The 25,270-nt window shown below is 45.0% G+C and overlaps 2 protein-coding genes across 2 annotated transcripts; both read left to right on the top strand.

Moving 5' to 3' along the window:
• Nucleotides 1–1,297: 1,297 nt before the first annotated feature.
• On the top strand, nucleotides 1,298–19,801 carry LOC132208065 (ferritin, middle subunit-like). Its single transcript, XM_059643813.1, has 5 exons — nucleotides 1,298–1,399; nucleotides 2,387–2,533; nucleotides 3,104–3,229; nucleotides 17,771–17,905; nucleotides 19,706–19,801. Exons 1-5 carry the CDS (start codon nucleotides 1,298–1,300, stop codon nucleotides 19,799–19,801), a joined length of 606 nt encoding a protein of 201 aa, XP_059499796.1.
• Nucleotides 19,802–22,336: 2,535 nt separating this feature from the next.
• LOC132208055 (ferritin, middle subunit-like) lies at nucleotides 22,337–24,625 on the top strand. The gene is made up of 4 exons (XM_059643801.1): nucleotides 22,337–22,438; nucleotides 23,410–23,556; nucleotides 24,129–24,254; nucleotides 24,479–24,625. The coding sequence occupies exons 1-4, from the start codon at nucleotides 22,337–22,339 to the stop codon at nucleotides 24,623–24,625; spliced, it is 522 nt and encodes a 173-aa protein (XP_059499784.1).
• The last annotated feature ends 645 nt before the right edge of the window (nucleotides 24,626–25,270 follow it).

The following is a 25,270-nucleotide window of genomic DNA, read 5'->3' as shown; positions in this document are numbered from 1 at the left end:
TGTCACAGCCAACGATCGCACACACCTATCTTCCACCTGGATGGCCGCTGGGAACTGGTTTTGCATTGCACCTTATCAGGACCCTCCCCTCGATCGTACCGTCCAGGGTGGCCCTGCCAGGAGGTGAAATCCTCTTCACTTATCACTCTGAGAACCAACAGAACACTCGAGGCTCTCCATCACTGCGAGGTGACAATCCACAGGCAGGAGCTGGAGGCAGGGAGATCCTGCTCAGGTACAGACCCACCACAGAATCGGAGAATTGTTATGGCACAGCAGGAGGCCATTCGGTCCTTTGTGCCTGTACCTGTTCTGGTTGTTTTCTAAATCTGCCTGTAGAGATGATTTAAGATCTCTGGATCTGGTAGGAACTTGTACCAAGGCCTCTTGGTCCAAAGCTAGGGACATTACCCCTAAACCACAAGACCCTAGCTGCGCTGGTTGCACAAACATAGAATCATAGAAAATAAATGTTGAGTCGGCCATTCATACCTTCCAGCCTGCTCTGCCATTCCATGTGATTGTGGCTGATTCCATAACTCGGCACCATATTCTCACCCTCTCTGCATTCCCTTTTGATCCAGCCCTCAAAGCTCTCCCCAATTCCTGTTTTGGCTTCAATCCTTTTCTGTGGCAGAGAATTCCACAGGTTCCACCACCCCGCCCCCCGAGGTGAAGAGATTTCTCCTCACCTCAGTCCTGAACGTATCCTTAGACTGCAAACCCTGGTCCTGGCCTCCCCCATAATCAGGAACATCCTTCCTGTCTTTTCCACAGCTGACACTGTTACAATTTTCTATGACCCAGAGACAATTTCCCACCCTTCTTTCCCAAATCCCAGCACAACAAGCTGAGAAACTGATGCCCCTCTTCCTCACTGAATCCCTCGTGCAGTTGCTCACAACCACCTTAATTTTTAAAAAATGTGAAAACTTTTTTGAAACCAAATTGACTTCTTTTAGAAAAGAACCAAATGACCTATGACCTGATTGAGTGGTACAGAAGGTTTGAGATGCCGAATGGCCTCCTGCTGTTCCAATCACAGAATAACCATCCAGACCTGGCTCTCATCTCCACCTCTGATCAGCTCTGCTTAACACACCCTCCCCCTCTCTCTCATTGGTGCCTGTATGCAGGGGTGGTTCCTGATTGGCTAGCAGCAACTGTCAGTCATCATCAGTTCTGCCTCTCTCTGTGTGACTGCAGGATGGTCCCAGGACTATAAATGCAAGAGCCTGTGGGAGAGAGAGACTTAGTTCTAGAGTTTTCTTGGTGCTTGTGAGCAGGAATAGTGAAGATGGTTTCCCAAGTGTGTCAGAACTACCACAAGGACTGTGAGGATGCTGTTAACAAGCAGATCAACCTGGAGCTCTATTCCTCCTATGTTTACCTCTCCATGGTGAGCTTTGTGGAATTGAAGCTTGTGCTATGATAGTGTTGACCTGTTTGGTTTTTACGCTGGGTTAATGAATTAGCTGTAACATGTATTATTTTCTGTGGCCCTTCCCCTGTTGCAATCTAGTGCAGGTCTTAACACTGACTCTCTGGTCAAGTTTTGAACATTGTCTTCAGGTCCAACTGGCTCCTGGATGTGGACGCCCAGCTTGCTGTCTCTGGACAATGTAACCCTTGGTGATTTTTCATCTAACTCTGGAGGGATGATCTGGTCTTGGTCAATAATTAATTTTTGTAAAACTTTGGTTGTATTCCTTTTCTCAACAAAAGCCTTCCCTGGTGGAAACTTTTCCTGACACAAATATACTCCTTTTTTAAAACCTCGCCCTATTCACCGGACTGTCTTGTGCTCAAGATGTAAAGTTCCCTGAACTCAAAGAACAGCTGCTGCTAGACATTAAACACTAACAAAAATAGCTAGAAAAGCTCTACAGAGCTGGAAGAAATCCAAGCTCTGGGTCCATTGACCCTTTCTCAGAAGTGGCTTTGAGCTATGCAATGTGAGGAAAGGGGCACACTTTCAGACTATGTATGTGTTTTTTTTTTCTTTCTCTCTAACAAAGCAGTTAAAATTCTGTGGAGTGGGTGGGAGGGCACTGCGGTTATTCAGGTGGGTGATAGTGATAATGAGACTGCTGACTGAGCTTTCTGGTTGTGTTAATGAACACATGTCCCTTCATTCAGTTGGACAGGGGCCGAACTGGTCTCCACCTCCTGAACAATAGTGTTTCTAACCTGCAGAGCAGGGATGTCTAATGGCTATAGACAGCTCTCCCCTTCATCATCCATGGAAGGTGACTTGCTGCTTTGTCTGTGTTTTTTTTTTAACCACTTAAATGTGGAATCAAGATGGTGCCCAGGTTAGTTCCAGAGTGAGGAGTGTCATTCATGAATTTCAGACAGTTTCCTTTTAGCCTCTCTCTCCCCACAGTTCTCTTACTTTGACCGGGATGATGTTGCCCTGCATCACTTTGCTGAGTTCTTCAAGGAGCAGTCCCATGAGGAACGGGAACACGCTGAGAAACTGATGGCATTCCAGAATAAACGTGGAGGTCGAGTCATCCTGCAGGACATCAAGGTTAGATTCTGAAGCCTTCTGTTTGCAGCTTTTTGTGAGCAGCTACAATCGACTAGTATCTCCATCTATTTAGCTTTAGCCTTGAACAAATACTGTGAAGGGGAGGGTGTTCACCAAAATAGGATTCCTTTAGGTGAAAGGAAATACTCTGCACTTATGAGGGCAATTGAGAGGAACCAGAATAGTGAGTAGACATCAATGTGAATGACTCTCCTTCAGACAGAATGAGGTAACAAAAGCTAAGACAGGAAATTGTTGCACTGTGGAAAGTAGCAGTGTCCAGCCTTTCTGAATCTGGAAGATGTTTCTAACACCACAATAGTGAAGCCAGGAATTACTTCCATTGGTACCTATTCTCTACATGTGAATTCTGAGAATCTACATTAACAGTAGAATGTGTTTAGAAAATTTGTTATTCCCTCAGTACAAAATCTAGTTGTTGTCTTCAAATTCAAGTTGGTTTGCAGTACCTCCCCTACAATGATGAGGGATAACTAACTGATCAGATGTAGACTAATGATACAACTGCCTGCTGAACTGTGCTTTCTGTTCCTGCTTCCCTCCCTCCAGAAGCCAGAGCAGGATGAGTGGGGCAGTGGTCTGGAGGCAATGCAGAGAGCTCTGCGGATGGAGAAGGATGTGAACCAGAGTCTGCTGGATCTGCACAAACTCGCCTCTGGCCACACTGACCCTCATGTGAGTTTGTAAACTTTCTTCTTGGAAGAAAGTGGTGTGTTTGTGCACTCTCTGGGTAAAAATCCAATTACCTTCTCGCAGCCTCCTGCAGGCTGTTAAAACAAACTTACAAATGCATCACCTCAGTGGACCTCCACCTGGTTGTGATGGTCACATCTGTCATGGGGGTCACTTTCAGACACTTTTGATCCTCTGGATTAATTTTCTCTTCCAGCTGTTTGACTTCCTGGAGAGGCAATACTTGGATGAGCAAGTGAAGATGATCAAGAAGCTGGGAGATCACATCACCAACCTGAAGAGACTGGGAGCCCCTGACAATGGCACGGGAGAGTACCTGTTTGACAGGCTCACACTCAGCTGAATGGGGTCAATAATGTGTATGTTGTACATGGTGACATAATGCTAGTAACTTGGTTGTGCTCTGAGCAAATTAAAATAGTGTTCACCATGCAACTGAGTACTTTGCATAATTTCACAGCTGCTTCTGGCTCTTGGTATTGCTGTTTGACACCTGATCATGAAGTGTTTTTCTGTTCTGATTAACCTTTGATTCAATGCCTGCCCCACTGGTTTGCTCCTTTTCTCTTGTTTGTAGGAATTAGGTGGGCAATCCTCGCAGTGGAAATTCCACAAGTGTTCAGTTTGGGTTTTTTGGCTAGTAAGCAGTGTTGTATTGACTTCTTTATTCCAAACCAGCTTCTGGTCAATATTTTCAGTGAAACCAGCCCCCTGTCTCAATGTTAGACACTGCCCTTGCAAATGTTTAGGTCTCTTTTGTAAATAAGCAGGGGCAGGAAATAGCAGGTTTGGGGAGCGTCTGTGGAGAGAAAACTGTTCAGTCCCAGGACCCAAGCTTTCCAGCAATTTTGTTGTCGCACTTCAAATCTAATGATTTGAGCATACATTCACTCTTTTTGGAACAGGAATATATATATATATAGCAGAACATCCAGCATTTCAGATGCACTGATCTTTAGCATTTAGATAAGCAATTGTGTCCAGATCTGGGAAATTGGTTTCTCTCTTTTGCTGCGGTGGTGGAAGGAGTGAGGGCAGTGGCTGTTTGTAGGAGAATGGCAAAGTTTGTTTTCTTGTGTATCAGTCTCTCTGCTTCTAGACAATGATCCTGATTAGGTAATGAAGCAGTCCCCACCTTCGAGCCCCTGTGGTAGAACTTCTATCACTTCTCTGCAGTCTAAGGACGCCAAATGCTCATGACACCAGGAGCAACTAAAGCTCGAACCCAAATGCCACTGGCAGAAAGCAGCAGTTCCTATTCTTAGCAAGGAAATAAGCTCTCCTGATGTAGATTGACTGACTGGAATGTACCTACACCTGCAGAGCACTCTGGCTGCCTAATTACTGATGCTCAGGGGTGACAGATTCCTTTATGAAAAGGATGAGGATGTCTCTGAGCTGACACCATTTATTTATCCATTTCCGATTGCCCCCCCGCCAAACCCAGGTCAGAGTGTCACGCTTTGCTGTGGTTGCAGTGTCATTTGCAGGCCAGACTAAGTAAGGATGCATTTTTGACACTGAATTTAATGCTACTCATCAGTTTCTTAATTCTAGAACTCCAGAGAGTTGTTGCACAGAATTAGAAGATCAGTCCACCACTCCAGAAATGTGATGGCCTCCCGCTCCCACCAGCCACGAGATTCATTCTTTGCACCACTGACACACACAGAGTACACTGTGTACTGCCTCCCAAAAGCTGCAGAAATCCACCATCGCTCCTGAGACAATACTTTCCATAGCCCTAATTACGTGCCATGGGAGAAAGGCATCTGATACAGGGGAACACCACCCGCTCTAACTACTCCACCAAGCGACATGCCATCCTGAGTTGGAAACGTGACCCGCCATGCTCCAGGGTCGGTGGATCAGAATCCTGGAATTCCCTCACTCAGAACATTATGGATCTGACGACAGCAAATAGGCAACAGCAATTCAAGAAGGAAAGCCCCCACATTCTCTCATGGTGAGCCTGATCTCAGACCGGGTCCAATACCTCAGGATGGGCCTTCTTTTGTGAAATTGTCAAGTCCTAGTTCAACCCCATCTGGAGTGCACTGTTCCAGTAGGTTCAATCCAAAGATGCTTATGCACAGAATTTCTGGAATGAACCTGGGCAGAAAGTTAATTGGCTACGATGATAATAGTTTTCCCAAGTCTCTCGGTGTAGAAGTGGAAGGGATGTCTGTGCTTGAAATTTACAAGTGGATTCATGGATTTGATAGGGTAGATAGAGAGATCCTGCTTCTTTTCAATTCCATTCCAGGACCGAGAGTGGGGAATATGATTACATTCCTAGTAGTAGAAGTAAATCATCCATGATAAAGCAAAAAACAGCTGCTTTTTGGAAAGGATAATATGTGAATGAGCAGTTAGATATTTATTCGGTAAGATATTGATGTTGCCAATCACTTTCCCATTGCAACATATGACCAAACAGGTAGATGAGAGAAAACCGGTTGATGTGGTGTATATGGATTTCGGCAAGGCTTTCGATTAGGCTATTGTACAAAATACGGAGGAATGGGATTGTGGGAGATATAGCAGTTTGGATCAGAAATTGGCTTGCTGAAAGAAGACAGCGTGGTGGTTGATGGGAAATGTTCATCCTGGAGACCGGTTACTCGCGGTGTACCGCAAGGGTCGGTGCTGGGTCCACTGCTGTTTGTCATTTTTATAAACGTAGAAGGATGGGTTAGTAAATTTGCAGACGACACGAAGGTCGGTGGAGATGTGGATAGTGACGAAGAATGTTGTAGGTTACAGAGAGACGTAGATAAGTTGCAGAGCTGGGCTGAGAGGTGGCAAACGGAGGTTAATGCGGACAAGTGTGAGGTGTTGTACTTTGGTAGGAGGAACCGGAAGGCAAAGTACTGTAAGATTCTTGGTAGTGTAGATGAGCAGAGAGATCTCGGTGACCATGTACACAGATCCTTGAAAGTTGCCACCCAGGTTGACAGGGTTGTTAAGAAGGCATACAGTGTTTTAGCTTTTATGAATCCAGGGATCATGTTCCGGAACCAAGAGGTTATGCTGCAGCTGTACAAAACTCTGGTGCGGCCGCACTTGGAGCATTGCGTACGGTTCTGGTCACCGCGTTATAAGAAGGATGTGGAAGTTTTGGAAAGGGTGCAGAGGAGGTTTACTAGGATGTTGCCTTGTATGGAGGGAAAGTCTTACGAGGAAAGTCTGAGGGACTTGAGGCTGTTCTCGTTAGAGAGAAGAAGGTTGAGAGGTGACTTAATTGAGACATATAAGATAATCAAAGGGTTAGACAGGTTGGATAGGGAGAGCCTTTTCCCTAGGACGGAAACGGCGAGCACGAGGGGCCATAGCTTTAAATTGAGGGGTGAAAGATATAGGACAGATGTCAGAGGTAGTTACTTTACTCAGAGAATAGTAAGGGTATGGAACGCTTTGCCTACAACGGTCGTAGATTCACCAACTTTAAGTACATTTAAGTCGTCATTGGACAAGCATATGGACGTACGTGGAATAGTGTTGGTTAGATGAGCTTCAGATCGGTATGACAGGTCGGCACAACGCCAGGGCCGAAGGGCCTGTACTGTGCTGTAATGTTCTATGTTCTATAACATAAAAGATTAATGCATTTTGGTTGAGAAACATAGAAAGACAAAACAGGCTCGATGTTACAAATCTGAGGTGAGTACGGGAGCAGAGGGACTTTGGGTTTCAAGTATGTGATTATCTGAAAGTGGCCGAGCGGGACTAACCTGCTATGAAGAAGGCTTTTGTGAAATGTGTGTTTTCAAATAGATGCGGAGAGTATAAAAGCGAGGAATAGATGTTACACCTCCACAAATCATGGGTTAGACCACATTTGCAGTACTGTGTTCAGTTCTGGGCATGGTATTTAAGGAAGGACATTAAAGCCCTCGACAGAGTTCAAAGGGCATTTACGAGAATGACACCAGGAATGAGGGATTTTAGATACAAGGAAAGATGAAGGAAATTGGGATAAATCTCCTTGAAGCATAGTTGATTAAGAGGTGTCCCCGTTGAAGTGACAAAAATAATGAACATTCTGGCAGGGTAAAGGAGGATATCCTGTTTTCACCAGTTGATACGGCAGTGGTGAGGGGTCACAATTTGTCAGTAAGGGAGCTCTGAGATGAGGACAAACCTCTCTATTCAGAAGGTTGTTAGGATTTGGAATCTGATGCCTGGGAGAGTGGCGGAGGTAGATCCCATAGGTGGCTTCAAAACAAGAGCTGGATATATACTTGGGAGTGACGAATATAGAGGGTATAGGGCTGGAGAGGGGGACTAGGTGGGTAGCTCTTTCGGAAGCCGATACGGACATGATGGGCTGAATGGCCTCTGTCGTTAAAAATCCTCTGAATGTCCACCCAGGAACTTTTGTAAATTTTGGGTTTGTATTCCTCTCAGTCTTAAATGTCCAACCCAGTCCTCTTACATCAGGATACCCTGATCCTGGACTCCCCCATCATTGGGAACATCCTTCCTGTCCTTGCCCCGTCTGATCCTGTCACAGTTTTCTATGACCCAGAGCCAATTTGCCACCTTTCTGTCTCATATCCCAGCACAACAGGCTGAGAAACTGACACCTCTTCTTCATTGACTTCCTCGTGCAGTTTGTCACAACCGCCTTAATTTAGAAACAAAATGTTAAAGCTTTTTTCAATTGCCAGTCATCATCAGTTCTGCCCTTCTCTGTGTCAGTGCGGGATGGCCCCCAGGAGTATAAATACAGAGCTTGTCGGGGAGCAACTCAGTTCTAGGGTGGTCTTGGTTTTAATGAACAAGGCTAGTGATGATGGCCTCCCAAGCGTGTCAGAACTACCACAAGGACTGTGAGGATGCTGTTAACAAGCAGATCAACCTGGAGCTTTATTCCTCCTATGTTTACCTCTCCATGGTGAGGCTTGTGATCTTGAATGGTCTATTTCAGTGTTAGGGCTGTGATATGATTGTACTGAGCCTTTAAGTGGCTTCTTGCTCAATGATTTAGTACTACCATATATCTTGTCTGTTGTCCTTCCTGGAATGAATCCTGTGAGTGCTCTTAATGCTAATTCTGTAGCAATTTTAAGCTTGTCTTGTGTTGGAGCTGGCTCTTGTCTAGGAGTCCCCAGTATGTTGTAATTCTGGGCAGAGCACATTTTTGGTGCTGAGGGATGGCCTGGTTCTGCTTCTTAATTCAACTCCTCCTTCCATGTTGATATCAATGGCCCATTTATATTTGAAATCATTTACATCCTTGTGGAAGCTTGCATCAGTCCAAATCTAACTTTTTATATCTTGTCCTTTTAATGAAGCCTTTTTTTTAATAAACATCCTAACTGTGATTAACTACTGGAAATAAAAGACTGAAATGAGCTGCTGGAAAAGCTTAGTGGGTCTGGTAGGATCTGTGGTGAGAAATCAGTTCCTGTTTTTGGTCCGGTGACCTTTCCTTCATGGTTTTTAGTTGCTACTTATGAGGAGCAGACTTTTTCCACTCCCAAGATGGATTATCTGGAACAAAAATCAGTCACTGTCTCTTGTGCAGATGAGGTGTTAGGACAGTGGGGCTAAATCAGATGAGTGATGTTGGTAATGTGAGGAGCTCAGATTTCAGCTTCTCTTGGTCAACATGCACATGTCCCTTCATTCAGTTGGACAATGCCCTGATTGGCTTCCAGCACTGGGTAATAGTGTTTCTGACCTGCAGTGCAGGGATGTCTAATGCCTGTTGCCAGCTGTGACCGTCACCGTGCACTGTCTCACCAAGTCACCTACCAGCGGTTGTAGCGGGTGCTACTTAATCTTTATTTCTAGATGTTTGAACAAATATCTGTCTAGTTTAGTTTATGGATGACCATAAATGTAAATACCTGTCTTCTTACTGTCCATCTAACTTCCATTTCGTGAGCAAAACCAAGCTGAATTGAGTGAAATTTACTTCCCATTTTGTCTGTTTGCAGTTCTCTCTCTTTGACCGGGATGATGTTGCCCTCCATCACTTTGCTGAGTTCTTCAAGGAGCAGTCCCATGAGGAGCGGGAACACGCTGAGAAACTGATGGCATTCCAGAATAAACGTGGAGGCTGAGTCCTCCTGCAGGACATCAAGGTTGGATTCTGAGAATGTCTGTCTGTTTGCAGCTTTTTGAGCAGCTACAATCGAATGGTATCTCCATCTATTTAGCTTCAGGATTGATCAAATACTATGTCAAGGGCAAGTTGTTCCCCGAAACAGGATTTGTTTAGGGAAAAGGGAAATACTTTGCATTTGTGACTCAATAGCAGAAGGCAATTCAGATGATCCAGGCTACTGGATGGTGAGCACATGTCCCTGTATGTGACTCTATATGGACAAGGTGAGGTAACAAAAGGTAAGGCTGAGAACTTGCAGCTACAAAAAGCAGCAGCATCCAACCTCACTACATCTAGAAGAGGTTTGTAATGCCTTGGGACCATTCTGGTCACTACATCAAACAGTAAAGCAAGGGATTACTTCCATTGCGACTGATTCTAGATACGACTTCTTTCAGAATTCACAGTAACAGTGAGATATGTTAACATTTCTTTATTCTCAGGCCAGCATAAAATCTAGAGGGTTTTTGTATCCAAGTAAAATTTTTTGTCTGAATGTAACCCCTGGAAATGATGAGGGATAACTAACTGATCAGATGTAGACTAATGATAGAACTGCCTGCTGAGCTGTGCTTTCTGTTCCTGCTTCCCTCCCTTCAGAAGCCAGAGCAGGATGAGTGCGGCAATGGTCTGGAGGTGATGCAGAGAGCTCTGCAGATGGAGAAGGATGTGAACCAGAGTCTGCTGGATCTGCACAAACTTGCCTCTGACCACATAGACCCTCATGTGAGGTTTTATCCCTTTCCTGGTAGAAAGTGATCTGTTTGTGTACTTCCAGGGTGGGGAATCCAATTATTTTTCTACCTGCCTCCTGCAGGATGTTTAAACAAAACCTTGTGAAGGCATCACTTGCATGCCCCTCCCCCATAGGGAGGTGATGGTCACTTCTGTCATGGGAGGTCACTGACATTTTTTGATCCTTGTTGGATTAATTTTGTCTTCCAGCTATGATTTCATGGAGAGGCACTACTTGGATAAGTAAGTGAAGATGATCAAGAAGCTGGGAGATCACACCACCAACCTGAAGAGACTGGGAGCCCCTGACGATGGCATTGGAGACTACATGTTTGACAGGCTGCCACTCCATTGAATGGGGTCAATATCTATATCTGTTGTACATGGTGACCTCATTCTACTAAATGACTAGTTGTTCTCTGAGCAAATTAAAAGAGTGTTCACCATGGAACTGAGTACAGTGTGTAATTTTCATAGCTTCTGGTTCTTGGAGGTTTTTTGTGTTTTAACATCTGGTAATCAAATCCATTTTCTGTTCTTTCTTGCAACCTTTGATTCAATGCCTGCCCCAGTAATTTGCTCGGTGTTTGCTTCTGCTGAGCGTCTGTCTGTAGGGATTGAGTGGGCAATCTTGTCCTTGGAAATGCCACAACTGGCAAATATCTGCATTGCAGACAATGCCAGAACAAAATCTGTCCTCAGCTTTCCCAGGACAATTTTTCAGGACCAGCTTCGGCTCAAAACCATGACTGAAATCTGTCCTGTGCCTAAACATTAGGCATTGCCAAGGCCCGTCCATTCATTCAATCTTCAGCATTTTTGGAAAAACCAAGCTGACACTGGAAACCTGGAACAAAAGCTGCTGGGAAATCTCAGGTTTGGTAGTGAGAAGTGTTGAACAGAACCGGGACATGAGACACGTGTTTATCTCTTGACTGATTTTGTTGCCAGGCCATGAGGTGTTTTCCACCTACTTGTTCTCTTGCTTAAATCCTACTGACTTTAATAGGTCACAAAATTCCTCATTACAAGAATATAAAGTTGACCAATCGTGCAAGGTACACCTGCTTTTCTGCAATTGCTTACCATTTACATGTTTCCTGCGCTAGAGAATTGTTTCTCTAGTATGTCCTTTCCATTCAGTAGAATGAAAGCTCTGCTTTCTCCCTGACAATGCTAATGACTATGGCCTCTATTAGGCAATGAAGCAGTGCCCACCTTCTAAAGCATCTGCTGTAACTCCTGTCCTTGCTCTGCAATGCAAAGGTGACAAATGCTGAGGACACCTGATGACAATAAAGCTAAAAACAAAATACCACTTGCAGAAGTCAGTAGTTCCAATTTCCTTTACATTTAATTGTGAAGAAAATCAGCTTTCTGATGTAATCTGGCCTCCATGTGGCTCCACACACGCTGCATTGGGTCTAGCTCATTGCTGTCAATCACAATCAGTCACTGGTTTCTAATGGGTGACCACTGACAATTCCTTGACAGGATAAGGATGTCACTGACCAGGCAGCATTTATCCTCTCTCTGAACTGCCCATGGGACAATTAGTCAACCACAGTGCTTTAGGCTTGGTGTCATATACTGGCCAGACCAGGTAAGGATGGCAGTTTGGCAGTTCCCTTCCCTAAATGACTTCAGTGAAAAGGATATTTTATTCAGACTAGGAATTGCATGCTCATTTTTAGGTTCATAATGCCCAAAGAGAGTTTTTCAGACAGAATCAGGACAATGGGCCTCAGTCCCACACTCCAGAAGCTTAACAGTTGCCAGCTCAGAGCAGCCACGAGATTCACTCCTTCCACCACTGACACACAGGGACTGCAATGTGTACTATCACCAAATGTTGTAGAAATCCACCAAAGCTCCTTAGACAACACACGTGCTGTTAGATATTTATTGTGTAAGGCTTGACTTTGACAATCACTTTCTAATTTCAACACTAAAAATATGTGAATAACACATTTTGTTTGAGAAACATAGAAAGACAAAACAGGCTCAATGTTCCAAATCTGATGTGAGTACAGGAGCAGAGAGACTTTGGGTTTCAAGTATGTGATTATCTGAAAGTGACCAGCCAAGATGATGCTGTTATTGAGAAGGCTGTGGTGAACCAAGCATGTGGATGAGGGAAGGGCAGTTGACGTGGTGTAATTGGACTTCAGTAAAGCCATTGATAAGGTTTCACATGGTAGGCTATTGGAGAAAATACAGAGGCAGAGAATTGAGGGAGATTTAGCAGTTTGGATTAGAAACTGGCTTTCTGTAAGAAGGCAACGAGTGGTGGTTGATGGAAAATATCCAGCCTGGAGTCAGGTCACTCGTAGTGTGCCTCAAGGATCTACTTTAGGACCACTGCTGTTTGTCATTTTTATAAATGACTTGGACGCAGGCATAGGTGGATGGGTTAGTAAGTTTGCAGATGACACTAAAGTCGGTGGAGTGGTGGACGGTGTGGAAGAATGTTGCACGTTGCAGGGAGACTTGGATAAACTGCAGAATTGGGCTGAAAGGTGGCAAATGGAGTTCAATGCAGATAAATGTGAGTTGATTCAATTTTGGGGGAATAACAGGAAGGCAGAATACTAGGTCAATGGAAAGATTCTTGGCAGTGCGGATGTGCAGATGGATCTTGGTGTCCATGTACATAGATCCTTGAAAGTTGTCACCCAGATTGATAATGCTGATAAGAAGGCTTACCGTGTGTTAGGTTTTATTGGTAGAGGGATTGAGTTCCGGAGCCGTGATGTCATGCTGCAACTGTACAAAACGCTAGTGCGGCCTCATTTGGAATATTGCGTGCAGTTCTGGTCACCCCATTACAGGAAGGATGTGGAAGCATTGGGAAAGGTGCAGAGGAGATTTACCAGGATGTTGCCTGGTCTGGAGCGCAGGCCCTATGAAGAAACGCTGAGGGACTTGGATCTGTTCTCATTGGAGAGAAGTAGGCTAAGAGGGGATTTAATAGAGACATACAAGATGATCAGAGGATTAGATAGGGTGGACAGTGAGAGTCTTTTTCCGAGGATGATGACTTCAACTTGTACAAGGGGGCATAGCTACAAATTGCGGGGTGATACATTTAAGACATTTGTCAGAGGCAGGTTCTTTGCTCAGAGAGTGGTAAGGGCGTGGAAAGCCCTGCCTGCCAATGTAGTTAACTCAGCCACGTTAGGGGCATTTAAACATTTCTTGGATAAGCATATGGATGATGACGGGATGGTGTAGGAGGTGGGGCTTGGATTAGCTCACAGGTCGGCGCAACATCGAGGGCCGAAGGGCCCGTTCTGCGCTGTATTGTTCTATGAACCTTGTGTTTTCAAATTGAGGCATCGAGTATAAAAGCAAGGAATTGATGATACCCCTCTACAACTCATTGGTTAGACCACATTTGCAGTGATGTGCTCAGTTCTGGGCGTGGCTTTTAAGGAAGGGCATGCAAGCCCTGGACAGAGTTCAAAGGTGATTTATAATAATGACACCTGGAATGGGGAATTTCAGACACACGGAAAGATTAAAGAAATAGCGCTTATTCTCCTTGGAGCAAGGAGCACTTGTTGAAGTGATCAAAATTATCACCAATTCTGTCAGGGTAAAGGGGGATATTCTGTTTTCACCAGTGGATACGTTAGTGACGAGGGGTCACAATTTGTCAGTGAGGGAGCTCACAGTGAGAGGAGGAGAAACCTCTTCACTCAGAAAGTTGGTAGGGTTTGGTATGCGTAGCTGACAGGAGTGATGGACGCAGATTCCGTAGGTGGCTTTAGAAAAGCAGCTGTATACATATATGGAAGTGGCAAATTTAGAGGGATACAGACATAGGGCTGGAGAGTGGGGCTGGGTGTGGAATGCTTTCAGAAACTGAATCAGGCACGATGGGCCAAATGGCCTCCTATCATTAAAAATCCTCTGCATGTTCCCCCAGGAAATTCTCAGAGTTTGGAGAGGGCCTTTGTACTCCTCTCAGTGGGCACCTGTACAAGGCACCTTTAATGTGGGAAAGCTGTTACACATCAGCAGAGACATGGTCCTTTACACAAGGTAGACCCAGTTCCACTGGCAAAGAAATGTTGACTGGGGATCCCCCCACTGCTGACCTTCACCCACCGTCACAGCCAACGATAGCACACGCCTATCTTCCACCTGGATGGCCGTTGGGAACTTGTTTTGCATTGCACTTTACCAGGACCCTCCCCTCGATCGTACCGTCCTGGGTGGCCCTGCCAGGAGGTGAAATCCTCTTCAGGTATCACTCTCAGAACCAACAGAACACTCGAGGCTCTCCATCACTGCGAGGTGACAATCCACAGGCAGGAGCTGGAGGCAGGGAGATGCTGCTCAGGTACAGACCCATCACAGAATCGGAGAATTGTTGTGGCACAGCAGGCGGCCATTCGGTCCTTTGTGCCTGCACCTGTTCTGGTTGTTTTCTAATTCTGCCTGTAAAGATGTTACAAAATCTCTGGATCTGGTATGGACTTGGACCAAGGCTTCCTGGTCCACAGCTAGGGACATTACCCCTGCATCACAATACCCTGGCTGCACTGGTTGTACAAACTTAGAATCATCGAAAAAAAATTGTTGGATTCGGCCATTCAGCCCCCTCCAGACTGCTCTGCCATTCCATGTGATTGTGGCTGATTCCATAACTCAGTCCCATCTTCCCACTCTCTCTCCATACTCTTTGATCCCTGCAGCCCTCAAAGCTACACCCAACTGCTCCTGGAAAACATTCAAAGTTTTGGCCTCAAATGTTTTCTGTGGCACAGAATTCCACAGGACCCCCACTCTCTCGGTGAAGAGATTTCTCCTCATTTCAGTCCTAAATGTGTCCTTAGGCTGTGACCCCTGATCCTAAACTTTTCCATCATCAGGAACATCCTTCCTGTCTTTTCCACAGCTGACACTATGACAATTTTCGATGACCCCGAGCCAATTTCCCACCTTTCTTTCCCAAATCCCAGCACAACAGGCTGAGAAACTGACACTCCCCTTCCTCAATGAGTCCCTTGTGCAGTTGATCACAACCACCATAATTTAAAAACAAAACGAGCAATCTTTTCTCAAACCATATTTACTTCTTTCAGAAAAGAACCAAATGACCCATGACCTGATTGAGTGGTGCAGAAGGTTTGAGATGCCGAATGGCCTCCTGCTGTTCCAATCACAGAATAACCATCCAGACCTGACTCTCATCTCCACCTCTGATCAGCTCTGCTTAACACACCCTCCCCCTCTCTCTCATTGGTGCCTGTATGCAGGGGTGGCTCCTGATTGGCTAGCAGCAACTGTCAGTCATCATCAGTTCGGTCTCCCTCTGGGTGAGTGCCGGTTGTCTCAGGAGTAGAAACACAACAGCTTTGGGGATTGAGGCCTTTGTTCCAGAGTTGTCCTTGTGATTGTGAGCAGGAATAGTGAAGATGGTTTCCCGAGTGTGTCAGAACTACCACAAGGACTGTGAGGATGCTGTTAACAAGCAGATCAACCTGGAGCTCTGTTCCTCCTATGTTTACCTCTCCATGGTGAGCTTTGTGGAATTGAAGCCTGTGTGATAACAGTGTTGACCTGTTTGGGGTTTTTATGCTGGGTTAATGACTTAGCCGTAGCATGTATTGTTTTCTGTGGCCCTTCCCCTGATGCAATCTTGTGCAAGTCCTAACACTGACTCTCTGTTCAGTTTTTGAACACTGTCTTAATATACAACTGGCTCCTGGGTGTGGATCCCCAGTTGTCCATCTTGGGACAGTGTAGCCCTTGGTGATTGTTTTCGTTGAACTCTGGAGGGTTGAGCTGGTTTTGCTGATAAATTTAACTTGGTTATATCCCTTTTCTTCAGAAAACCTTCCCTGGTAGGACACAAATGTATCCTTTTGTTTGAACCTTGCCCCATTTGCCAGACTGGCTTATGTTCAAGATCTAAAGTTCCCTTAACTAAAGACAGCAACTGCTGGAAATCAAACAGCAACAAGAATAGCTAGAAAAGTTCTACAGATCTGCAAGGAATGGTGGAAGAAATCCGGTCAAATTTTGGGTCCACTGACCCTTGCTCAGTGTGTTTTGTGAGCTATGACAAGTGGCACACACTTGAAATATTAACTCGTGTACAACAAAACAGTTAGAATTCTGTGTGGAGTGGGTGGTAGGACACTAGGGTTATTCAGGTGGGTGATGGTGATAATGAGGCTGCTGACTGAGATTTCTGGCTGTGTTAATGACTGACTGCATTATTCATAGCATTTCATTCAGTTGGATAGGGGTCTAACTAGTCTCCACCTCGCGAACAATAGTGTTTTATCACCTGCAGAACAGGGATATCTAATGGCTATAGACAGCTGTCCCCTTCATTGTGCACCATGCCACACTCTATCGCACCATTTTAGCAAAACACAGGTGAGGGATTGCATTTGGTTTTTGTCCTCTATTTCCAGAAGTCTGGCTAAGTATCTGTTACATGGGTTATAATCCATGGAAGGTGACTTCCTGGCTCTCTAGTTTTGCCCACTTAAATGTGGAGTCAAGATGGTAACTGGGTTAGTATCTGAGAAGAGGCATTGATGTATTTCAGATATTTCCCTTTATTGCCTCTTTCCCCCGACAGGTCTCTTACTTTGACCGGGATGATGTTGCCCTGCGTCACTTTGCTGAGTTCTTCAAGGTGCAGTCCCATGAGGAGCGGGAACACGCTGAGAAACTGATGGCTTTCCAGAATAAACGTGGAGGCCGAATCCTCCTGCAGGACATCAAAGTTGGATTCCAAAGCTTTCTTTTGCAGCTTTTTGTGAAATACCACTCAATTGTGGCTAGCTCAATCTGTTTAGCTTCAGGACTGAGCAAATACTGTATGAATGGGGGGGTTGCTCACCACAATACGATTCCCTTCACTAAAAGGAAACACTTTTGCACGTGATTGATCAATAGTTGGCAATTGTGATAATCCAGTATTCTGGATGGTGAGCAAATATCGGTGTCTACCGCTGCTTTGGACAAGATGAGGTGTCAAAAGGGAAAACAGAAATCTTTCAGGTGTGGAAAGCATCAGTATGAAGCCTTAATACATCTAGCAGATGTTTCCGATGCCTTGTGATTACTCTGATCACAGCATAGCAGGATCTGTTTAGAAATGTCCCCTTCAAGAACAGTACCAAATACAGCAGGTGTTTAACCAAGGTCAAGTCGGCCTGTAGTACTTCCCCTACAATGATGAGGGATAATTAACTGATCAGATGTAGACTAATGATACAACTGCCTGCTGAGCTGTGCTTTCTGTTCCTGCTTCCCTCCCTCCAGAAGCCAGAGCAGGATGAGTGGGGCAATGGTCTGGAGGCAATGCAGAGAGCTCTGCAGATGGAGAAGGATGTGAACCAGAGTCTGCTGGATCTGCACAAACTAGCCTCTGGCCACATGGACCCTCATGTGAGTGTGGTGTATTTAAATCAGGGATTTTGAATTAAAAACAGGGATCAGACACTTGGTCCTTTTCGTTAGCCACAAGATCTCCTTTGACATTGTGGAGGGTTTTCTTGGGTTATACCAAGATCATCCTGTTTCTAAAACTGAGCACTTTCTCGAGTGTATTTGGCAATCTCCATGACATCACTTCACTGTTTGGTCTCCCAAGCTGTATTTTGTTGGATTTAACCAGTTCCCCTCTTTGCTTTCTCCAGCTGTGTGACTTCCTGGAGAGGCACTACTTGGATGAGCAAGTGAAGATGATCAAGAAGCTGGGAGATCACATCACCAACCTGAAGAGACTGGGAGCCCCTGACAATGGCATGGGAGAGTACCTGTTTGACAGGCTCACACTCAGCTGAATGGGGTCAATATCTATATCTGTTGTACATGGTGACCTCATTCTACTAAATGACTAGTTGTGCTCTGAGCAAATTAAAATAGTATTCACCATGGAATTGAGTACAGTGTGTAATTTCCATAGGTTCTGGTTCTTGGAGCTTTTTGTGCTGTCATGTCTGATCATCAATCCTTTGTTCTTTGTGACATCCTTTGATTCAATGCCTGCCCCAGTAACTTGCTCAGTGTTTGATTCTGCTGTGTCTGGGGATTGAGTGGGCAATCCTTTTATTGGAAATTCCATAACTGGTAAGGTTGTTGACAGATAAGTCAGCATTACTGACATCTACTCGCAGGGACAAGTTTGCAGGACCAGCTTCCAATCAATGCACTGACTGAAATCAGTCCTTTGCCTAAAGGGTAGGCACTGATCTAATGCACTGCCCTTGGTCATGTGTTTGGGTCTCTTTTTAAATAAGCAGATTCTGGAAACCAGGATCAAAACCTGCTGGGAAATCTCAGGTTTGGCAGCATTGGGAGGGAGAAGGGTTGAACAGAACCTGGCCATGAGACACGTGATCATCTCTTGTTTGATTTTGTTGCCTGACAGTGAGGTGTTTTCCAGCAATTTGTTCTAATGCCTAGGTGTTACTCATTTTTGTAAATCGTAAAATTCCTCCTCCCAAAGAGTAAGATAGAATGCTTTTCCGCAGTTTTTTTCTTTGACATAAGCAATTGCTTATTGCACTCATCCCTGAGCTAGGGAATTAGTTTCTTCAGTATCTCCTTCTTACATGTAAGAGAAAGCAAACATCTACCTTGTCTTACAATGCTCAAGATGATGAGGAACTGCGTTGGGAATGAAGCAGTGCCCCCCTTGTTGCCTGTGTGATAATTTCTATTATTACCCTGCAACGAAGAGGTGACAAATACTGAGGATGCTTGGTGCAAAAGCAAGCTAAAATGCAACGAGCATGTGCAGAAATCAGCAGTTTCAATTTTCAAGCAGATCAGATCGCCTGCTGTCGACTGGCTGATCTGTGACTCCACACAGTGCACGCTGAGGGCCTCATCACTATCAATCAGCCCTGAATTACAATGTGACTGGTTTGTGTAAGTGCTTTAACAGGATCAGGCTATCACTGACGGGCAGCATTTATTATCCATCTCTGATTACCCACCCAGCCCATGAGTAATTCAAATTAAACCCCTTTGCTGTGGCCGTGGGGTTACACATAAGCCAGAGCAGGTAAGGATGGCAGTTTCTTACAAACAAGGACATTAGTGAACTAGAAGAGGCTTGTTTGCACCATCACTTCTGGAATGAGAATGATGTGCAGGAAATTCAGTGATGTCAGACAGAATCAGGAAAACAGGTAGCAGTCTAACACTACAGAATGTTGACAGCCTCCAGCAAACGAGCAGCCACTTTAGTCAATCCTTCCACCACTGACATACGCAGAGACTGCAATATATACCATCTACCAAATGCTGTAGGAATCCACCAAAGCTCCTCAGACAACTTCTTAAAACCATAACTACTTTCCATCGGACAAGGGCCGCAGAAATGTGGGAACACCATGCCTCTCCACGTTCTACACTAAGCCACTGCTCATCTGGCGTTGGAAACATAGCCCCACATTCCCTCCCTAACAGCAGTATGGCTTTGCCTACACCAAATGGGCAACAGTAACGCAAGAAGGAAAGTCACCACGTTCTCGAAACTAATGTTAGCCCTGATCTCTGAGGGGTTCAAATACCTCTGGATGGAGAGGTATTGGTGAAATTGTCAAGTTCCTGTTCAACCACAGCCGGAGTGCACAGTTCTGGCAGGTACGACCCCGACAATGGTCATGCACAGAATTTCTGGAAGTAACCTGGACAGAGAGATGGTTAATTCATCATAATGGCTTGTCCAGTCCCTCTGTGTAGAAGGTTAAGGGATGGCTGTAACTGATATTGTTCAGAGGACTAACGGATTTGACAGGGTAGAGAGGAAAGAACCCATTTCTTCTCAATGATCATCTCGGACTGTGCGTAGAATGGGATGACAATCTTCACATGAGAACTACATCATCCAGGATCATGTCAAAAACAGTTACTTTGTGGAAAGGACAACATTTGCACGCACAGATATTTACTGCACAAGGCTTGATGTTGCCAATCACTTTCCAATTTCAAGACATAAAAAAAAAAGTGAGTAATGCATTTTTGTCCAAGAAACACAGAAAGACAAAACAGGCTCGATGTTACAAATCTGATGTGAGTACAGGAGCTCAGAGGCTTTCGGTTTCAAGTATGCGATTATCTGAAAGTGGTCAGGCAGGATGAAGCTGTTATTAATGGAGATTGAGCCACCTATGTGAACCTTGTGTTTTCAAATTGAGGCATCGAGAATAAAAGCAATGAATTGATATTGCACCTGTACAAATCATTGGTTAGACCACATTTCCATTATGTACTCAGTTCTGGGCATGGCATTCAAGGCACGACATGAAAAACCTCAAAAGAGTTCAAAGGAGATTTATTAGAATGACCCCAGGAATGAGGAATTTTAGATACACCGAAAGATGAAGGAAAATGGGCTAAATCTCCTTACAGGTGACCTTGTTGACGTGATCAAAACTATGAACAATTTTGATAGAGTAAAAAGGATATTCTGATTTCAGCAGTTGACTTGTCAGTGACGAGGGGTCACAGTTTGTCAGTAGGGGAGATCAGAGTGAAATGGGAAGAAACCTCTTTGCTCAGAAAGTTGTTCGGATTTGGAATGTGCTGCCTGGAAGAGTGACGGAGGTCGATTCCATGGGTGGTTTCAAAACAAGAGTTGGATATGTCCTTGGAAGTGACGAATTTAGAGAGGGACAGAGATAGGGCTGGAAAGTGGGACTAATCAGGTAGCTCTTTCAGAAGCTAATACAGGAACGGTGGGCTGAACGGCCTCCTGTTGTGAAGAACGCTCTGAATTTCCACCCAGGAAATTCTGAGAGTTTGGGGACGGGGTTTGAATTCCACCTGTATAAGGAACCTTTAATGTGGGAAAGCTGTTACACATCAGCAGAGACATGGTCCTTTACACAAGGTAGACCCAGTTCCACTGGCAAAGAAATGTTGACTGGGGATCCCCCCACTGCTGGCCAACACCCACTGTCACAGCCAACGATCGCACACACCTATCTTCCACCTGGATGGCCGCTGGGGACTGGTTTTGCATTGCACCTTATCAGGAGCCTCCCCTCGATCGTACCGTCCAGGGTGGCCCTGCCAGGAGGTGAAATCCTCTTCAGGTATCACTCTCAGAACCAACAGAACACTCGAGGCTCTCCATCACTGCGAGGTGACAATCCACAGGCAGGAGCTGGAGGCAGGGAGATTCTGCTCAGGTACAGACCCGCCACAGAATCGGAGAATTGTTATGGCACAGCAGGAGGCCATTCGGTTCTTTGTGCCTGTACCTGTTCTGGTTGTTTTCTAAATCTGCCTGTAGAGATGATTTAAGAGCTCTGGATCTGGTAGGAACTTGTACCAAGGCCTCCTGGTCCACAGCTCGGGACATTACCCCTAAACCACAAGACCCTAGCTGCGCTGGTTGCAGAAACATAGGATCATAGAAAAGAAATGTTGAGTCGGCCATTCATCCCTTCCAGCCTGCTCTGCCATTCCATGTGATTGTGGCTGATTCCAGAACTCAGCACCATATTCTCACCCTCTCTGCAATCCCTTTTGATCCAGCCCTCAAAGCTCTCCCCAATTCCTGTTTTGGCTTCAATCCTTTTCTGTGGCAGAGAATTCCACAGGTTCCACCACCCCGCCCCCCGAGGTGAAGAGATTTCTCCTCCCCTCAGTCCTAAACGTATCCTTAGATTGCAAACCCTGGTCCTGGCCTCCCCCATAATCAGGAACATCCTTCCTGTCTTTTCCACAGACACTGTTATAATTTTTCTATGACCCAGAGACAATTTCCCACCCTTCTTTCCCAAATCCCAGCACAACAAGCTGAGAAACTGATGCCCCTCTTCCTCATTGAATCCCTCGTGCAGTTGCTCACAACCACCTTAATTTTTAAAAAATGTGTAACTTTTTTGAAACCAAATTGACTTCTTTTAGAAAAGAACCAAATGACCCATGACCTGATTGAGTGGTGCAGAAGGTTTGAGATGCCGAATGGCCTCCTGCTGTTCCAATCACAGAATAACCATCCAGACCTGGCTCTCATCTCCACCTCTGATCAGCTCTGCTTAACACACCCTCCCCCTCTCTCTCATTGGTGCCTGTATGCATGGGTGGTTCCTGATTGGCCAGCAGCAACTGTCAGTCATCATCAGTTCTGCCTCTCTCTGTGTGACTGCAGGATGGTCCCAGGACTATAAATACAAGAGCCTGTGGGAGAGAGAGACTTAGTTCTAGAGTTTTCTTGGTGCTTGTGAGCAGGAATAGTGAAGATGGTTTCCCGAGTGTGTCAGAACTACCACAAGGACTGTGAGGATGCTGTTAACAAGCAGATCAACCTGGAGCTCTATTCCTCCTATGTTTACCTCTCCATGGTGAGCTTTGTGGAATTGAAGCCTGTGCTATGATAGTGTTGACCTGTTTGGTTTTTATGCTGAGTTAATGAATTAGCTGTAACATGTATTATTTTCTGTGGCCCTTCCCCTGTTGCAATCTAGTGCAGGTCTTAACACTGACTCTCTGGTCAAGTTTTGAACATTGTCTTCATGTCCAACTGGCTCCTGGATGTGGATGCCCAGCTTGCTGTCTCTGGACAATGTAACCCTTGGTGATTTTTCATCTAACTCTGGAGGGATGATCTGGTCTTGGTCAATTTTTTTTGTAAAACTTTGGTTGTATTCCTTTTCTCAACAAAAGCCTTCCCTGGTGGAAACTTTTCCTGACACAAATATACTCCTTTTTTAAAACCTTGCCCTATTCACTGGACTGTCTTGTGCTCAAGATGTAAAGTTCCCTGAACTAAAAGAACAGCTGCTGCTAGACATTAAACACTAACAAAAATAGCTAGAAAAGCTCTACAGAGCTGGAAGAAATCAAAGCTCTGGGTCCACTGACCCTTTTTCAGAAGTGGCTTTGAGCTATGCAATGTGAGGGAAGAGGCACATTTTCAGACTATGTATGTATTTTTTTCTTTCTCTCTAACAAAGCAGTTAAAATTCTGTGGAGTGGGTGGTAGGACACTGCGGTTATTCAGGTGGGTGATAGTGATAATGAGACTGCTGACTGAGCTTTCTGGTTGTGTTAATGAACACATGTCCCTTCATTCAGTTGGACAGGGGCTGAACTGGTCTCCACCTCCTGAACAATAGTGTTTCTAACCTGCAGAGCACGGATGTCTAATGGCTATAGACAGCTGTCCCCTTCATCATCCATGGAAGGTGACTTCCTGCTTTGTCTGTTTTTAACCACTTAAATGTGGAATCAAGATGGTGCCCAGGTTAGTTCCTGAGTGAGGAGTGTCATTCATGAATTTCAGACAGTTTCCTTTTAGCCTCTCTTCCCACAGTTCTCTTACTTTGACCGGGATGATGTTGCTCTGCATCACTTTGCTGAGTTCTTCAAGGAGCAGTCCCATGAGGAACGGGAACACGCTGAGAAACTGATGGCCTTCCAGAATAAACGTGGAGGTCGAGTCATCCTGCAGGACATCAAGGTTAGATTCTGAAGCCTTCTGTTTGCAGCTTTTTGTGAGCAGCTACAATCGACTGGTATCTCCATCTATTTAGCTTTAGCCTTGAACAAATACTGTGTGAAGGGGAGGGTGTTCACCAAAATAGGATTACTTTAGGTGAAAGGAAATACTCTGCACTTATGAGGGCAATTGAGAGGAACCAGAATAGTGAGTAGATATCAATGTGAATGACTCTCCTTCAGACAGAATGAGGTCACAAAAGCTAAGACAGGAAATTGTTGCAGTGTGGAAAGTAGCAGTGTCCAGCCTTTCTGAATCTGGAAGATGTTTCTAACACCACAATAGTGAAGTCAGGAATTACTTCCATTGGTACCTATTCTCTACATGTGAATTCTGAGAATCTACATTAACAGTAGAATGTGTTTAGAAAATTTGTTATTCTCTCAGTACAAAATCTAGTTGTTGTCTTCAAATTAAAGTTGGTTTGCAGTACCTCCCCTACAATGATGAGGGATAACTAACTGATCTGATGTAGACTAATGACACAACTGCCTGCTGAACTGTGCTTTCTGTTCCTGCTTCCCTCCCTCCAGAAGCCAGAGCAGGATGAGTGGGGCAATGGTCTGGAGGCAATGCAGAGAGCTCTGCAGATGGAGAAGGATGTGAACCAGAGTCTGCTGGATCTGCACAAACTCTCCTCTGGCAACACTGACCCTCATGTGAGTTTGTAAACTCTTTCTCTTTCCTTGGAAGAAAGTGGTGTGTTTGTGCACTCTCTGGGTTAAAAATCCAATTACCTTCTCCCAGCCTCCGGCAGGCTGTTAAAACAAAACCTTTCCAAGGCATCACCCGAGTCCACATCTGCTTAGTGATGATGGTCACATCTGTGATGGGAGGTCACTTTCAGACTCCTTTTTGATCATCTGGATTATTTGTCTTCCAGCTGTGTGACTTCCTGGAGAGGCACTACTTGGATGAGCAAGTGAAGATGATCAAGAAGCTGGGAGATCACATCACCAACCTGAAGAGACTGGGAGCCCCTGCCAATGGCACGGGAGAGTACCTGTTTGACAAGCTCACACTCAGCTGAGTGGGGTCAATAATATCTTTGTTTATGGTGACATAATCCAAATAATTTGGTTGTGCTCTGCGCAAATTAAAGTAGTGTTCACCATGGAGCTGAGTACTTTGCATAATTTCACAGCTGCTTCTGGCTCTTGGTATTGCTGTTTGACACCTGATCATTAAATCCTCCTGTTATTTCTGATTAACCTTTGATTCAATGCCTGCCCCAGTAGTTTGCTCTCTTTTTTTCTCTTGTCTATAGGAATTAAGTGGGCAATCCTTGTAGTGGAAATTCAGTGTTGAGCCTGTGGTGTTTTTGGGTTTGGCTTGTAAGCAGTGTTGTACTGACAATCAATTTTTCAGGACCAGCTTCTTGTCAATACCCTGATTGAGCAGCCCCCTGTCTAAATGTTTTTCTGAGCTGGAGCCCTTCCCTGTGCTATGTTTAGGTCTCGTTGAGATAAGCAGCTACCGGAAATCTCTGGTATGGCAGCATCTGTGCAGGGGAAACTGTTCTCGGTCCCAGGACCTGAGACACATCATCTTTTGACAAGTGTTGCCAGACCTGTGAGGTTTTTCCAGCAATTTGTTCTTTCACTTGGAATTTAATATTTGTGCGTACATTCACTCTTTCAAACAGGAATACCAAGTAAAACATTTAGCATCAAAG

Source organism: Stegostoma tigrinum, unplaced genomic scaffold (assembly GCF_030684315.1).
Source record: "Stegostoma tigrinum isolate sSteTig4 unplaced genomic scaffold, sSteTig4.hap1 scaffold_275, whole genome shotgun sequence".
NCBI lineage: Eukaryota > Metazoa > Chordata > Chondrichthyes > Orectolobiformes > Stegostomatidae > Stegostoma > Stegostoma tigrinum.
Note: the sequence above shows the minus strand (reverse complement) of the source record. Positions and strands in the feature narration are given on the sequence as shown.